Source organism: Anguilla anguilla, chromosome 1 (genome assembly GCF_013347855.1).
Source record: "Anguilla anguilla isolate fAngAng1 chromosome 1, fAngAng1.pri, whole genome shotgun sequence".
NCBI classification, from domain to species: domain Eukaryota; kingdom Metazoa; phylum Chordata; class Actinopteri; order Anguilliformes; family Anguillidae; genus Anguilla; species Anguilla anguilla.
The window spans coordinates 46,792,172-46,810,262 of NC_049201.1; the positions used below are offsets into that span (position 1 = coordinate 46,792,172).

The window sequence follows — 18,091 nt, forward strand, 5'->3', positions numbered from 1 at the left end:
TTTGAAATGTTAAGTAAGTAGATCTGCCACAAGAATGACCTTTACGTGAGGCCTGCTGGGAGTGTCTTCCTGCTAATACTCAAGGTTCTGTGATCGAAATGAGCTCTGTGTTCAGTATCGATTCTTGACTATGCCAGGGGCAACAGTTGCTGGACAGAACAGCACATAAATTGCTGTAGTTTTGCCCAGGGAGAGAGGCCATTTGACAGCAGGGTTGGTACACCTCATGGGGTACCAGCAAGCCTCCTGGTCTCTTGGGTGTCTGCAGTCTGGCACAGCTCTGCTGGAGGACTGTGGAGTGAACATTAGCAATGGCTTGCAGAGCCTTTTTAGAGTTAGAGATCGGTGCAGTCATGAGAGACTTTAAAATATGATTAGTCATTACAAATAGGGAGAAAATTAAAATTATTTGATTAAAAATATATAAAGGGATAAAAAGAATCCCACTCTCAACTGGTTACGTGAGGATGTGACCATGCTAGAACTCAATACCAGCAGGAAATTAAGCGTATATTTAAAGTGAAATACAGTCATTACTGTACATTACATTTATTTAGCTTTTATCCAAAGTGATGTACAAAAGTGCATATCACGGTCATTGGAACAACTACAAAACACAGGTTCAATCAGGAACCACATTTTCTTCCAAGGTCCAATATAAAGGTAGATAGTTTAAACACAAAAAAATAGGTGTGGGCATGAGCCTGAAATGATTGCCGTATCAACAGAGAAAGTGCCCAACAGTTAGCTGTCTGGCAACAGCTTTATGGAGATGCATGCAAGTGCCTTGACATTTAACTGACCTTTAACTCCTCTTGTTCAAGGCTTGTATATTTCTGAATTGGGCTGTTACGGGAACATGACTGCCATCATTGTCTGCGAGTCGTGTTCGTTCTGTAAGTGGATTAATTAGCCTTTTTAAATGTGGTGTTCCATTCTGAAAGGCATGCTTTCCAGACGCGTGGTTTCCTCGGTAGCTCAGTGTTGAAACACAGTGAACATGCTTGCTTGTTTCATTCATACCTAAATTTGCACCAATAAAAAGAGACTACACTCAGAAGTATGAACACATAAGAAGACCGTGGGGCCAGGCAAGGTTTAGAAGGCAGCATAATGCATTTTATGAACGGTTTAATAGCAGTAATGCCTGGAAACGCAGCCTGTAATGGCAGGAGTTGCAGACGGGAGGGAAAATAATTACAAGAAACATCTGCACGTCTGCAGAGAGGCAGAAAACAAACATAGCCAATACCAAATGCAATTTACACTGTAGGTAAACATGTCAGCATGCACTTAAAAGGCTGTTGCCCATGGCGTTCTATGGGTCTACGGCTCATGACTGTCTTAAGTGGATTTAGCTGTCCTTTTCATTGCCAAATGAGGATAGAGCACCTGCACACACGCAGTAACAGAGGCAAGCCATTAAAAAGTCATTTTGTAAGACTAAATCCCACTAAAGGAAACCCAGTTATTGTAACACTTTTGCCATTGAAATCACTTACATAATTTAATTAATAGGTATGGACTCACTGAGTTTGTGTACATACCACTGTGAGGACTGAAGAAAAGGATAATCCCCTTTGCACCTGAAAGTCCAGCTGATGTTCATATTGTATTTGGTGGAACCAACTTTTCAACTTGCTTTAAATCCTTCTGAGTTCTCCAGGAGGATTAATGTTGCTTTTTTCTGAAGAAAAACCATTACAAATCTGCTTACTCCCTTAACTGTCCAGATTAATTATGGTATAATATTGCCTTCCAAGTGGCGTGGTTATTTTGTTTATCTTCCATGTTATTAGGAGTTCAGGCAGATGCTGGAACACTATTGTTATTGCACTCAATTCAGTGTTTTTATCATTTTTATTAATTGCCATTATGTTGGTCATTTTTTGTAAAATGGGTATCAAATTCAGGGATGCTCTAAAACTGACCATGTCAAACACATCCCTTTAACATATGGCTTCCATTGTCCAAATAGTGCTGCTATTGCAAATAATTCAAAATGCCAGCTTTGAAAGCATGGAACGCTTAACTCGATATAGTCACAAAACTTGGTCATAAGCAGGAAATTATCCCCAAGGACCCATAAAATGCACTTTATTAGATTTTCCACCATTCTTCATTTTTTTTTTAAAACATTTCTTCATGAACTGATTAAGATGCATTTTTGCATCACAGATTTTATACCTTTCTCAAAGAACATTAGGGAGTTACTTCTCAAACTCAAAAGTTCCTAAGATAAACGATGACTTAACTGAGAGCCAATCAAATGAAATTAATTAATCAATTCAAATTACTGTAATCAATTCTAGACTCTACCAATTGGCATGGATCATATTGATGAATGGTAGGGCGCATTACCCTGCACCAAACAAAACCTGATAGCATTCGTTTCTACATTATTAAAGTTAATTGAACTTTAGCCAAGAACACAATGCTCTAAACTTTTGAGTGGTAGATCTAAACATGTCTTTTTATTTACATTAGACTGCACTACATTCTTTAAACCATCACTCTTAACCATAGCGACTTACAATTAATTTTTTTTTTCCACTGCAGAACAGTCCCTAAAATTTAAAATTTGCTGCATTAAAAAACATCCCTGTCATGACATAATCATTTACAAACATTGAAAAACACAAATGTATTTCTCACAAATTTATATATTTAAATCCAGGAAATTGAAAAACATTTAAATATTTAATTTTTCTATTTAACCATGGAAGTTATTCATGATGAAACCATTTAGACCTAAGGCGAATAATGAATAACGCATTTCGCCTTCCCAACGTGTATTTCAGTGAATCACGGTGCATTTCATCAGTCACGTGTCTTGAAAAAGATGACCGCATCTAAAACATTCTCACGTCGCATCTGGCTCTAAAGGGAGAAGCAGGCAAACGTTGCACCCGGCAAAGGGATATACACGCAAATGTTGCATCAGGTCTTAATGGGTTAAGTACATAAAACAGACATGTTATACATGTTAAACAAATGTTATACTTTTTTTTGGCCAATGCCAAATGCAGCGGTAAAATGGAACAAGCTGTGGCCAAAGACTGTATTGAATTTCTATCATCCCACCAGAGGTAGCATGGGTTACTACTGAATTAATCTTAACCTAATTCCTGGTGCCCTGGATGGATGCTAGCTGTCCTTGAGGATGGCCTGTATGGTGTAAAATATGAATGGGCTCATGGCTAATAACACACTATACAAGTTTCAGCAGCAGTGTTTCTTGCATATGGTGTTCATGGCCTAGCAGTGTCCTATAGGTACGATTTGTGTCAAACTCGTTGCCATGGAGGGCCGTGTGTATGCAGGTTTTCATTCCAGCCTCCATCTTGATTATATAATTAGTTAAATTATTTGCTGAATTAGGGATGCAGGTTTGTGCACAATGGTGACCCGACGTCTATGGTGACCCACATTGTCTAAATAAAAATTTTCTTATATTCTGTGCTTCAATGCACTTAAACTCATATGGCTGAATGAGTAATTGGACTCAATTAAGGCAGCATTAATTGGTTGGAATGAAAACCTGCATACACACGGCCCTCCATGGCAACGAGTTTGACACCACTGATGTAGACTAAGCTGTATTAACTCATTCTGGTGAAAAAGGAACTGAATGGTATGAAGGACACTTGTACAGATCCCACTGCTTCATGCTATTTTCATGCTATGTTCCTTTCAATGAGGTTTCTCTCCGACCATCTCCTTTTTGTCTGTGTGTATGCATGATCAGTCCATCACCTCATTCAATTTGAGATATGAGATTTTATATTCAGAAAACATAATGGGTTTCCTTTGGAATACAATGGGTCGATAAATAGACACAGCGATTTGTACTTGGTGCACCTGTATGAAAATACAATTTGTTTGCATCTGATATGTAACAGCTTGGGGGCTGCTGATGTATCATACATATCAATAGAAAACTACAGGACACAAATTATGACTTAATATCAATAGGTACCCATGTGCACACTGCCAGCACATAACCTGAATTAAATCAGAAATAGCCAGACTGATAAAAGTGGACAGGTGCACTGCAGAATGATATGTGAGAAAATAGAAGTTTGATTATATGCGTTTCTCAAGTCCGCTTGAAAAATTCCCAATACTATTGATGCCCCAAGAAGAACATAAAGGTTTCATTGTTATCTGAAAGCACCTTTCAAGTTTTTCCATTCAAGTGACCATTTCAACGGCTTAAACAATGTGACTATCATAAAATAATAAATAAAGTGAAAGGCTGTACCTCTCCAATGTTAAAATACAGTTTCCATCAGCACAAATTATTTAATAGAATATTCATTTCTGAGGCCTTTGTTCCAAAGTCTGTTTATTGTGATACTGACAGTAACACCCCATTAACATAAATAAGGTGTTCAACTAAAGTCCTAGTCTGTGGTGAAAACAGGGGTTCACATGATGTCATGTATCCATATTCTTGTTGGCGTATTTCAGTTTTAATCACAAACAACATCTCCAGGACCAGGGTTGGAGAGCACTACCTTAAAGTGACAGGAATACGAGTTGAAAATATGTTTTTTGGATATATTTTGAGAACATTTTTAGAATTAGTTTTTCATATTTTTATCTTTTTCTGAGAAACCAATCCTCAGCACATATATATTATACTATTATTTGACTCTTAAGTAGTTTTACTATCAGACTCAGACACTACTAGCACAATTGGTGTACTTGTAAATTACATTTTGCAAGTATGAGATGAAATTGGTCATACATGCTGTGATCTCAATTCCACCGTTCAGTACAGGTGGCAGAAATGGGTTATATACCCCTGCACACTTCATTCCTTGTGGCAGATTAACTCGCTCACTGTGTTTATTCTGAGACTTTTATACTTCAGAACCCTGCTTCTAATGGAGGAAATGGCTGAATGGCTTCTGGGAATATTTAGTCATGGAGAAAGCAACGCCTTTACAGGAGAGGTTGTGTTCCAATAAAGCACAGCCCTTCCCAGCATCCTCTGTGTAAGACAATAACTTTTAATATGATGTAGACAGATGGCTGTGCTGTATTGACTGATTCCTTTATGCATCTTTCAACAGTAAAGCAACGGTCATATAAGATGTCATGACTTCCCCTTCTCGCCCGCATGCACTCATACTGAGGATGATGAATGCACTGGCAGAAACACGCAGGTCTACTGACAGATGGTTGAATTCAGATATAACAAGCTGTGCAGAGAGACAGCAATGTTGTTTTCTGCTGTTATTGTACAATATTCTTCATAAAACTTTTTTCACTGAATCGCCATTTCTCAGGCCTAAGAACAGCATATTACAGTATTTGCCATCCTGGAGATATACACTCACCGGCCACTTTATTAGGTACACCTGCTCATTAACACAAATAGCCTTTTCCGCCAAAGTGAATCATGTGGCTACAACTCAACATATAAAGGATGCAGGCATGGTGAGGGGTTCATTTTTTTGCTCAACCAAACATTGGAATGGGCAAGATGCATGATCTAAGCAACTTTGGCTGTGGTACGATTGTTGGTGCCAGACTTGGTGGATCCACCATCTCAGAATCAGCAGCCCTCCTGATGTTTTTGTATATAATAACTACATTTGTTAAATAGGTTATGCTGAAACATATGCTGAGGTGGAAACAATCTTCGGGTTAGTCCTTCTAAGTGAAGTTACCCAGGGTGTCTTTGCTGATCTGTATGTCTATTACTGAGAGCACCAGGATTCTGAAGAAGCTGGCTGAAGCGTGAGTGTGTCTCTACAAAAGATTACATATGGTTCACATCAATGGTTCTCATTTTCTGATATGAGTTGAAGCTATTTAATATTTAATAATGATATATTAGATCATTATTTTGTCGTTTGTTGTGCTGTACATCACATTTCCACCTCTGGGTAATCTGGGGAATCTAAATAACTGTTTTACACCCGTGGCCTCTTCTGTTGCTTGATGTGCCAATGAGTCATGCTTTTTTTAACCAGGCTTCTGTGTGCTTTTAGGAAAGTTGACCATCCCAGTATATTTTGGTTGTTGTTGAACTGAAATGAATTTCCAATTGCTGGTTTTATACTTGCTTTACTCGATGGGCACTGCATGAAGTACTTTGTAAGATGAATTACAGCCAGGCATTAACATTATGGCCCATTGCCATTGGGTATGCACTGTGCTTTGTTATTGTGGTCTTGGTAGCAGTTGGTTCTCCAAATAAAGCCAGTAAATTTATTGGTATTTGCCTGCAGTATAATAAGAACTGTCGGAGAACTGAGAAACCTGACAGAGAATAATCATATTTGAGTTCTGACGAATGAGAGAGGGCTTTGACAGGGTCTCAAAGTTCAACAGAGGAGACACACTGTGGCCTTCCACAGCTGAGGGTCTCAAGCAATTACTGGAGGACTTTGACAAGCTAAATGAACAACCAACTGCTGGCTATCAGGTGATAAGGCACCCCTACCCTCTCTTCCAGCTAAAATATCATCCTGCTTATATTGTCTTAAGAAGACCTATTTTGAGAATTCACATTCATTTGACTGAAATGTAATGTAATATAATAAAATACATTCAGTGTTTCAATAAATGAACCTGTACAGTTACCCCAGGGTACAGTCATTGTCAAAAAATATTTTTTCAGTGGCATGTAAATACATTTATTAAATTTAGCCAGAGACATGGTTGCTAAAAAGCTTGACCAGAATATGCTGCCAGGATGCTGGAGCATAATTTTTTGGATTTCTGGAAAGCATTAAGACATAAATGGAAACAGCATCAGACTAAAAGCATCAAACTAATTTTATTAAGATTTTTAGAAAACTTTTTAAAAAGGGGGCATTATTTGCATGGATTCTATCATCAGTAAGTCAATGAAGAATATTGTAAATATTTCTTTTGGAGCTCTAATCCATGCATATAATGTGCTTTTTTGAAAGTTTTGAGAAAAGCTTAATAAAATTCTTAATCTGATTAAACATCTCACCGAGTTTTTATTGGAAGTCAATTGTGGGAAGGCTCTCATGTGAATCAGTTAGTAAAGGTGCTCATCTTACATGCAAGCTGTACCCAAGTTATTGCAAGTTGGAGCCTTGGAAATGTCATTAGCTGAATATGACAGGGAATCATTCAGGGTTTGGTTTCTTGCATCATTGTTAGAGTAGGGTTAAGTTTACTTGGCTTCCTTGGTTCGCTGTTGCACTCCCTCCCAACAATGCTCCAGGTGCTCAAAGGCTACCAGAGCTATAGTTTGGTAGAGAAAATCCTTTGTTCTGATTAATTCTAGTTTTTCTGTAGTACCGTGTGACAGGTAGCAGGAAAACTATTACAGGCCTGTGGATGAATGTACCAGAGGGGTACTTTCAGGAGTGTTGCAGTACAACAGACTCCAGTGTCAATATTATGGGTCACACAACAGAAAAAATGAAACCAGACCTTTATTTGTCTATTGGGGAAAACAATAAAACTGTGCTCTATCCCTGTGGCCAGAAGAGAACTGCTTCTGTAGGTCTAACCAGGTCCACAGTGTTTCCCCCATTAGGACTACTATGAGAGCCTTCTGTCAGGCTAACCATACAAAACCCTTAGCCTGAATGGTGTGTCCAGCTGACATTAGCTATGAACGCAGTTCTTTATCTGCTAGGCACTTTATTTCTACCAATCATGTCTACTGACTAGATAGCAATGCTTGCTTGCACCAGCAACATAAAATGCTCTTGTAAATTACATTAATTATTATTTGTAATCTACCCATCACACTGCATATTCAGGGATAACAGTGGAAATTCCCATTCAATTTGTATTTATATGTCATAAATGTTTCATTTTTCAATCCAGGCTGGAAATATCATATCTGCCACAAAATAAATAAATAAATTCAAATAAATGCTGAAATAATGAAACCTCTGTTCTTCAGCTAGTATTTAAATGTGGAAAAAAAGTTTGTCCAGCTGTTATGCGGAATTCATTGTCTTTTTTCATGATGACAGACACCCATGCCATCTATAATTCAATAACACTATCATAAGAAAAACACTCTTTGTGCTGGAGGTGCATTGTGTATTATATTTGCATAAGAGGTGAAGCAGATATAGAAGCATTAGTTGGATAGACTGCCCTCCTCTGCTCCACCAACACTTACAGCAGAAACCTGGTTATCCCAGGTCACCATAGTATTATGCAAGCTTAGCCTAGGTGGCCAGAAACAATAGCCCAGGTGGCCAGAAACAATAAAAACATAAAAATATCAGACATTATCATCCAGAGTTAGATTGCCTAGACACATCAGTTACTAATTACAGTACAAAACCAACAACAAAGGCAACATGTATGTACAGTATAACAAAATGTATAAATAAGTTGCCTTTGTTGTTACTTAAACTGGGTCTTATTATATAAACTTTAACTCACATTTTTTTCCTAAACTGTACATACCGGGTAACTTAAACTGGGTCTTATTGTATAAGCTTAAACTCACATATATATATATATATATATATATATATATATATATATATATATATATATATATATGCCAGGTTAATGACCCCATCTAACACAGAGAACTCCTAATAGCTTTGCTATCGTGTAGTAGTCAATGTTAAAATGTTAGTTGTATCCACATCAATATTTAACAGCCTTGTATCTATGACATCACTGACAGTATAGTTAATTGTTCTTTTATGAGTGCATCTGCTCTCTTGTGTGTTTTTGCCATCTCATGCAACCTGCAGAACTCCCTTTCTCTTTCACAATCTTTTTTTTGTTGTTGTTGCATTTCCTCCATCTTCTAAATGGCCTGCAGGTGTACACTACTCTATTACTCAAACTAGAGGCATACATTTATGACATACCCTGTAAATAGCAATCACACAAGCATGAAATTAAACTTCTGCCTGTTAGCCAATTAAACAACTGTTAGCAAACATAACAAAAGAACAACCAGTGCACCATGAGATTACCAGAAATAGCTTACAATTGCAATTAATTATGAGTGAATTAGGAAGTAATATTTAGTCTGTAAGGTTATCCATTAGCATTAGTGGAAGCAGATAATGAACAGGGTATGAGTACATCAGTCAGGTATTTCTGAAGAACACACCAGAATGCTTCATAATAGAGCCAAAGACAGATTTTAAAATTATTTTATTAAATATTTCATCATTTGACAAGTTTTCACTCCAACCCTAACAAAGCACATTTAATTCAAAAGCTAGACATCACACTGATCTGCTATGAAAAATCAAATTCGTGCCAAATTAAGATTGAAATGACAGCCTACAGGACAGTATCATCTCCAGGAAGAGGGTTGAGGACCAGTAGATACATTTAAATAAATATAAAAACATTTACTGGAGATTACAAACTGATTATGGGCCACTATTATACAGGACTAAATAGACGGTTCTGAATTACAGTTCGGTAATCGTCATTGTTGCTGATTCACAACACAACTGTTTCATATTATCTTTGGAGGACCTCTTGTGGTTACCTTCAGCATTACAAAAAATGGATTTGCCTCTCTCTCTCCGCCTGTGCTCTGTGTGTGTGTGGGTGTGTTTGTTTTTCTTTGTTGAGTGGTCTGTTTTTTTTAAGTTCTGTAATTTCTGTGTTTGAACAATGTCACAATGAAAATAGTTTTTTTTTTTAAATCTCTTTCTCTCTCTTCAAAATGCAACACCACATTATGTATTTTGGTGAACTACAATGCACTTTGAAATAATAATTCATCTGTGGCCACTGACTGTGTTCCAGAGTTGTGTCAAAAAGGCCTCACATGACAATCTGGCTACTTTCCTGTCCAGAACAGCAGTCTACATTTTCCCTGCCAGGGTAAACTTCAGTATTAAATACTTTATGCAATGGGAGATTTAATTCAGTGAAAAATAATGTGCTGTTCAAATTAAATTTTCAAAATTAACCATGTTTTCATGACAAAAGACCAATAAAAAGTCAAATATGAATAGAGGACTCTTTCTGGCTCATCAGTTGAAAATAAATAGGTCCCCAAAAAAGTCAAACGGTTACAAAAACAAGGTAAGGAATAACGAGGTAAGATTTCCACTTAGAAAATTTGACATTTAGGCTAATTTCACAATAATGAAGTTGAATTTGGTTGCACATATTATATTGATATGCAAATTACTCATACCTAAGAAAATAGACGTTGTTCTAAGGGGGCGTTTTACCTGGGTTTACCAGAGCAGGCACAATGCATAGGCTAAATAGCCTTATACTATTCGGCCCCAGTGCGCAGTTAAGCTGGTTCGTAGGCTACATATAAATTTTAAAAAATTCAATGTTAACCTCGTGTTGATTTTTATTTATTTCCCCTGAAATCTGTAGGGTTACAGTCCTTCAGCTGTATAGCCTATCCTACGCTTATGTGGCGGACTGTTCTTTTCCGCACATTGACACTCAAGCTTCCCGTTATTCAGTCACCAAATTGTTCCACCCTTTTAAAACCACAACTAGTCCTTAATGGCCGGTTTCGCTAATGGTGATGGTCGATGAATCCGAGGATGCCGTCTGACCTCTCGGTTTCCAGCCAAGCTGTTAACTTGCCTATTTCTTTATTGGACAACTAATAGTCCTGACATTTTTCGGCCGGGCGCGGAAAATGTAGGCCTATTGTTTAAAATGTAGCGTATATGCTATCTGTGATTAGTCTGCAGCAGCCTACGACTAGTGCTGAGAATTAGGCCTATGGTACTGCAGAAATTGCAGCAATTTGTTTGCACGGTGAATTCCCGATAATGTCGCTTGACTTGAACACTTTCTGAACATTACCCGTAGAGTGTTGCGAAGTTTTAAATATATAACCACTAGGCGTCCTAGTTTCCTTAGTATTGTAAAGGTAACTCCGAATTTTCCTTTTCTGAATTACAGTTCATTGAGGGGAAAATAACACATTATATATTAGAATATTATAGGAACAAAGCGAACATTCTCTTGAAATCCAAAATGCCTGCTATGGGTGAATTAGCTTGCAGAAACGCAAAACGGACTTTTTTTCGATTAATGGTCACAATGGCTGAAAAATCCATTACGCACACTGAATGTCTTGGTGTTTTTAAAATAGGCTAGCATTTATAATATGTTTTTATTAAAACGCAATTTAAGCAGATTTTATTTCTATGGACCTATGTGTCTGAAATAAAGTTAAATTGATTACCCTATTTCATGGTGATGTTTTATTGGGAGCAAGCGGCAAAAAAAAAAAAAACCAACATGATTAAAAGCACACACCTCAATAATGTTTGCGATTTGAGAGGAGGGGCAAATCGGGAACGCGCCTAGTGTGCATGAACGCGCGGGGTTTCGAGCCCCTGGTTTCCTAGTCAGCTGCGGTGAATTGTAAATGTAATGCGAAGGCAGCTGGGAGAGCTCCATTGGAATTTGTGTTGTTTTGTTCACATTATATCGAGACCACTTCAGTTCGGATTTCGGTCGTGTTATGGTTCTCGAATTGCTTTACGGTATGAGTGCAAGGAAATCATGGAACGCGTTCCAGCGTGGAGAAGAAAGTGGGTTTTAAATATCCTCGCTCACTATTTTTTTAGTCCCTTGTACGGGAAAACTGCACTAAGAGGCAAGCTTCAGGCTGCGTCTTGCTTCATAGCTTGAATAGAGAAAGCATTCTGTCTTATTGATGGGAGAACTTTAATAATATCTGATTGATATTATATTTGACTTTCTATTTAATTGCACATTCCCAAGAAACCGACAGATTCTGATCAAGTTTTCAGTTGCTAACGTTAGTTTACTAGCTAACGTTAGCTAGCTATCTAATCAATCCAGGTTGCCTGGGAAAATGGAGGCTGTAATTGAAAAAGAATGCAGTGCGCTCGGAGGACTTTTTCAAACCGTGATCAGCGACATGAAGGTAAGGTAAACCAATAGCTAGCTTTCTAATATCAAACAGTGTTCTTGAAAAAAATACATATCGCATTTTGCCAATAGCTGGTGAAAAGACTATTAGCTTCCCTGTGCCCATATCATTGCGCACTGCTGCTACTGGTGATGAATTGTGCTAGCTAGCCAACTGGATGCTTAGTAGTGATTTGTGGTACCTATCGTGTTTACAAATGCCTATCCTTGACTTTGTCACTAGCGTGACGTACCTGCACGTCAGTAAATAAATTAATAAATACACATTTATTTTTTTATGAGGAAGGTTTACCTGTTTTCACTCGTCACGCGAGTTGCTAGTCCAGGGGTGTCCAGTCTGATCCGAAAAGAGCTAGTGGGTGTGCAGGTTTTTGTAATAGCCTACGGCTTGAGGGGAGTAGTATGGTAGTAGTTTAGTTGCAATGGACATAGCCCAGATTAACTGAATTTTGCGAGACAAATTGTATGAACACACAATTGAAATTGCTTAAATTGATTTGCAACTATCAGTACTCTGCATATAATTTTAGATCTCAGAACACCAAGCAAACAAAGAAGTGACCCAACCATTTTATGATTTTTATATCAGGAAGTGGATTATTTTTATCTACTCAAAATAAACCCTATGACTGATAGATTTGTTTGATCTATTTTGGAAACGCAAAACCCATTTCAGACTAGTTAACAAAGGAAACATATGGCTGCAATGGGTGCATATGTTCTACATTTTAGCTGTTACACAAATATATTGTAAATGGGTAAGCAATGTAATTGGAGCATATGTGTACGTTTTTCGCAGTCATCAGGCTGTTAAGCACCTGACCCGAAGTTATGGACTGCAAGAATCTAATTTGACCGCTTAAGGTCGCAGGGAATGTCTAGCAGTAGTTGTAGAAGTGGAATCTTAAGTCAATAGTTGAAAAGGCGCCACAATGGAGTTATTTTTGGTTATGCAGATATCGCCAAATTGCTTAAATTATAATTATTATTATTGTCAATTTATTAACCCCTTGAACAGTAGATTTTTGTGGAATGTTTTAAAAAAAAATCAGTTTTATTTCTGTGTTATATAACGTCATTGCGTTCAGTTATCGGTAGTGATTGTTACATCAGCCTTAGAATGTTTAGTAAAGAACATTCTAATCATATAGGCTATGTGATATTGCACCGTAAGGGTTAATAATGGCAATGTTAATGTTCTGACAACAGGGCTCATTGCAAGTTTAATTTAAACATAAACATGTTGAAGAAATCAATTGCTCCTACGTTTTATTTGAAGGTGTCAATCAGTAGTATATAACAAACTTATAGATGGATCTATCAGTGAATATTACACTCCAGACATAGTCAGAGTTTTGAAAACCAGCCTGTACAAATTCTAATGTAAAGGCAGTGCTGGTCTCCTAAAATGAGGATTGTGCTTGCAGAACTGCGGAAAAGCACAGTCTAATACAAACTTAAGCAAGCGAGATCTTGTTGAACTGTGGAAACGAAACATGATGTTACTTTTTCGAACTACTAGGCCTACTTTTTGTGTGTGAATGCTGAATGCCTTAGACTTTCTTGAACTTAGTCACTCAGTAATTTTCTGCTCTGCTCTGACCTACAGTATAGCTTAGGTGGACCTGCGTATTATTCCAATACGTCAGCGTTATTGCGTTTGTCAGCCGGTATTTTCATGTAAGCAAAGCAGGCCTACGATCGGCTGCATCGACTTTCCGGGAGGCGTGAATCATATTGAAATCGTTAAGCACCAAAACGGGGAACTTAAGAATAACTTGGCCTAAACGAAGCATGAAAATAATCATGTTCTCAGTGACAAAATTCAGGTTGTTGGGCGTGGGCTGTGGAGAGGTTCACCGGGAGTAAATTTTCTGGCTCTTTAAATATTTATGACGCAGTGAATGGATGTGCCTTTGTCTCTGTACTCTCTCCGTAATTCGTAGACAGTAGTAGCCTGCTAGGTAAGCGCATGCACCAGATAATAGGAGCATAGGTTCACTTGTCTCATCACGCAAAAATCGCTCAGTTAATACACGTTTTATGCATATTTGTTTTACAAAATAAAAAGTTATTTGATATTGCAATCGTATATCATTATGGCGTGGAGACTCCCAACAATCACGTGCAAAGAACTGCGTATACGTATTGGAATGACTATAGGCAGTGACGTCCCCAATTTCCTCCGATCTTAAACCTTCTTCGGAGATCACGATCATCTCCATGAAGTAGTACCGTCATTGAGCTTTTTAACTGATAAGTATAACATTTGTCTTCAAATATAATTTTATCATGTCTGTGGAAAGAACTGGTTGGCCTGCTCATCCTGTTCGTAGTACCAGTAATCTGTGACTGTCCCCACTAAAAATCAGTCACTAGCCTATATTCAATTGATTATGTAGGTCAGCAGTGGTTAAATCTTTTTCTTTTGTTGACATTATGCTTGAGAATAGCTGAGGGCTATGGCAAGTCATTAATATGGGTTGCCTTTGTTCTGAAATGCCCGTTTTCTCTTTCCCCACCCAACAGAGCAGCTATCCAATCTGGGAGGACTTTATCAGCAAGGCTGGGAAGCTGCAGTCACAGCTCAGGTAAGGCCATCCTCCTACACATGCTACCTCAAGTCAGCCTGTCATTAAGTACCCTTGTGCAAACATGCTAATGGTCTGGGGATATGCATCATCAAGATATGTCGCCTCCATACATTCTCTGTGTCGCCTCAGGTGACAGCTAAAGTGCAGATTGTCCCCTGGAATTGTACAACGGTCTCATCTTTGCATGACCTGCCATAGCTTTCAGAAGTCATAAAAGTTGTATTTTTGCTTGTTCTGCAAGGCCATCGATAGGTGAACAAACTTTTTTGTCAGTGGAGGTTAAGAACACGTCTTCCGGCGTGACCTAAGCCAAGGCTCCCCAGCTCTGTTCCCTGAGATCTACCATCCTCTACGTTTTCATTTCAACCATAATTTGGCAAACCTGATACTACTATTTAGCAGCTCAGTGAGATCTCTTGAAGGAGGTGTGCTTTGTTAGGGTTGGAGTGGAAACCTATTGAATGATAAATCTTCAGGAACAGAGTTGGGCAACCCTTACCAAGACTATATACAGTATACTGTAAAGGAGGCTTGAAAATATGTTCATGTTGATTTGTGGGATAATGTTCATTCTTGTTATTGATTATTCAACAGTCAAGCATGTTTAATAATCCACAAAAATGTAATTAGATTGAAGGAACTGTATTTTTAAAATGACAGATAAAAGTATCACTCATATAAATTGTTTCATATTTTTAGCTGTCATTTTGGTTTCTTAATTTATTTCAGCATGAAGCCAAAATGCAGACTAGTAGGCTTCGTACTGGAATAAATAAATTGACTAAGGAACAAAGCAATGTGTATTTATGATTCTGTTTCTTTGAGTTTGATCCCTAGCCTATTATGAGTTCATTTTTATGACCGAAGTCACCAAACTGGTTTTGTGCCCAGTGGTTTAGTACATTTTCAAATATGCCGCTATGGTAAGAAATTAATTATTTCATGATTATCATTTGTAATCAGTTAATAACTAAAATTTTCTCACAATGGAATAATCAGCATTGTGTGCAAAACATTTGAGCCATTTGACACAGTCACCAATGAACCCAGTTAACAATCCCTTGCTTAAAATTCAGATGAAAACATGTGTATTAACCGTGTCATGGTTCCTGAATTTGAAGTGCAGCAGTGAGGACATGCAACTGTTCTTCTAGTTGTGTCTTAATAAAATTATGCATTATTCGGAGAACTGGTTCTTATAGATTAATGGATTTCTTTTCTGTGACTTCTTAGCATTAGATCAACTCATACTCTCCATTTATGCTCCCACTCTGATTTTTTCCGCACATCTCGCACAGATTGGATTTAATTGTTCAAAGTGTAAAAAAGTGTTTAATGGTATTCGATTTTTTTCCCGATTGAATGTAGACCTCCTTTATATGTGGTATTAAGTTCAATACAATTCCAATTGCCAACATTCAGCCTGAATTTAAACACTCAATGGATTTTTCCCCCCGAAATTGTGATTAACAATCGCTGTGGCTCTCATTTGGAGCTATGATAGGGATATAGCACCCGTCAGATGCTCTTACACCCTGAGGGAACTTCCACTTTATTTTGAAACCATTGATGTCTTCCTGGAGTTCATCACCTTGGGGCAAATATATGTATTCTCTAAAAAGTTAACTTTGTAGGGCCTGAAAAACTGCACAAACTATCAAACACACTGGGGATGTGCTTATGGCAAAAAGGTGTGCGATATTGAAATATCCAGCACCAGAAGTGAGTCACCACAGCCCTGCGCCTACATGCTTCCTGACTGGAACTGGTTGGAGTACTTTGTTAGTAAAGGCAATGGGAAAATGATGGCACAAATATTCAAAGGTTTCCCTTCTCATTCAAAAAAATCTCAGCAGCAAATAAAAACCAAATGTGATGGCCCTCTTCTGCCATCTTTCCATTAATTGCTGTTGCATGCTGCTGCCTTTGAAACTCAGAACAAAAACAACACAATTTCACAGGGCTCCATGTTGGCAACTGTCTGTTGTCATGTCAACCATACTTGTCTTACTCTGTATGCATGTGTGGCATACAAGCTACATGGACCTGAGAACACACAGGTCACATACAGGCTGTGTAACATAGACACTATAGACAAAAGATTGGATTTCTACAAAAAATCTGATCTGGGCTTCAAGAGCTACAGTGTAAATGTAGCCTTGGCCTCTTGAAATTATAATTAAGTGGGCTACATTGGGTTAGTACATAAATATAAGCAGATTTAGTTTTTGATTGCTCGGTTGTTGGATGTCCGTGAAGATCTTCCAGGAGGACAACAAACTATTTTATGTTTTGTAAAACTATTGTTTGGTTTGGGATTTTGTGAACCTCCAAACCAACTTCCCTTTCCTTCTGTGGAACAGGAACCCATTCAACTTCCATCCTGTGGGTGAAATCATAGACTGTATAAAAAATATGGACAAAAGTGACTGATGTCAGCCATTGACTTTCTACGGGCTTGCGAAAAGCGTTTTGAAACCGCAGAAGTGCAATTTTTGTGCTCCCATGTTCAAATCAGAGCCAGAGACTATACAGTTGGGAAAAGGGGGGCACCCATATATGTTAATGGAGTTTGGGCTGGGCCTTGGTTCTAGGCAGTGACACAAACTAAGTCAGATTGGTCCTCTAAATATTAAAATATTGTCCAAATGACACAACTTAATTGGCTCATGGGGAGGCATTGGACGACATTGCAGCGTAGTACAAGTAGACGAAAAGATGGAACTTCCCCTGTTGCTGGGAAGCATACTGGGTTTTGGATTTAAATACACTTAAATACCTTATTGTTTGAACATGGATTATGACCTAAGGCCATTTATATTATACTATTAATGTCTACCTGCGTATTCAATTATTACATTCATTGTTGGTTAATAAACACTGCAAGGAGTAAACTGAGTGCGACTTTTAAGGACTTTTTTTTTTACGACATTGGACGAAGAAAAACACCTATTGTGACTACATGTTATTGTGGGAAAACATGATTAACTTTGTATTTTGTCTGGTTTGGTACCATTGACTTAGATTGAAATGGATTATGGCTGAAAGACCTGGTGCTAGTGTGCAATGCCTCTACAAGTCCAGGAAGCGGAATTCAAAAACAAAGCTCGGCTTTGGCCGTTCGGGTGAAATTAATACAACATCTGAAAAAGTCTCATTTAGAAACCAAAATACTGTTCAGATTTGCTTGAGACAAACTTGAAAGGGCCACTCCCTGCTTTCATATCAAGCGATGTTATTTGATCTGCTCCATATGTGGCTCACATTGTGTGTCAAGTGTGTCCTGCTGTAACCTTGCTTGGACAATGCCGCAAAGTAGTGGCGTGTCTTTCTTGAATTATTCGTTCTTCTTGAATACATTTTTTGGTGAACGAAACATACTGTCTCCCCTCCATGTAAAGATTAATTCATTTGGCTCAGCTCTCAGTAAGTTGTGAACTTGCCATTCACTGAAGCTGCAGCTACTCCTATTAAACAATTTACACCATTGGGCTGTGTAGTTGCAATTAGCTAACAACAGCATTCATCCGCTTGAGCGGGGAGTGCTCTCCGAACCCCTCCCATCTGTGTGATGAAAAGCAACAGTCCCTACACTGAAAGCAGCGGCAACGTTG

General features: G+C 38.1%; 1 protein-coding gene across 8 annotated transcripts in view; it reads left to right on the forward strand.

The window, feature by feature from the left end:
- Positions 1-11,266: 11,266 nt before the first annotated feature.
- LOC118233034 (protein MTSS 1-like) overlaps positions 11,267-18,091 on the forward strand; it is a 60,729-nt gene continuing 53,904 nt past the window's right edge. For 5 of the 8 annotated variants that reach the window (XM_035428390.1, XM_035428376.1, XM_035428348.1 and 2 more), the window contains exons 1-2: positions 11,268-11,878; positions 14,413-14,474. In XM_035428390.1, the coding sequence (XP_035284281.1) occupies positions 11,807-11,878; positions 14,413-14,474 (134 nt within the window). In that variant the 5' untranslated portion in view covers positions 11,268-11,806. Of the gene's footprint in view, positions 11,879-14,412; positions 14,475-18,091 lie in introns of all 8 variants that reach the window. The other 3 variants (XM_035428340.1, XM_035428358.1, XM_035428399.1) reach the window with 2 other exon arrangements.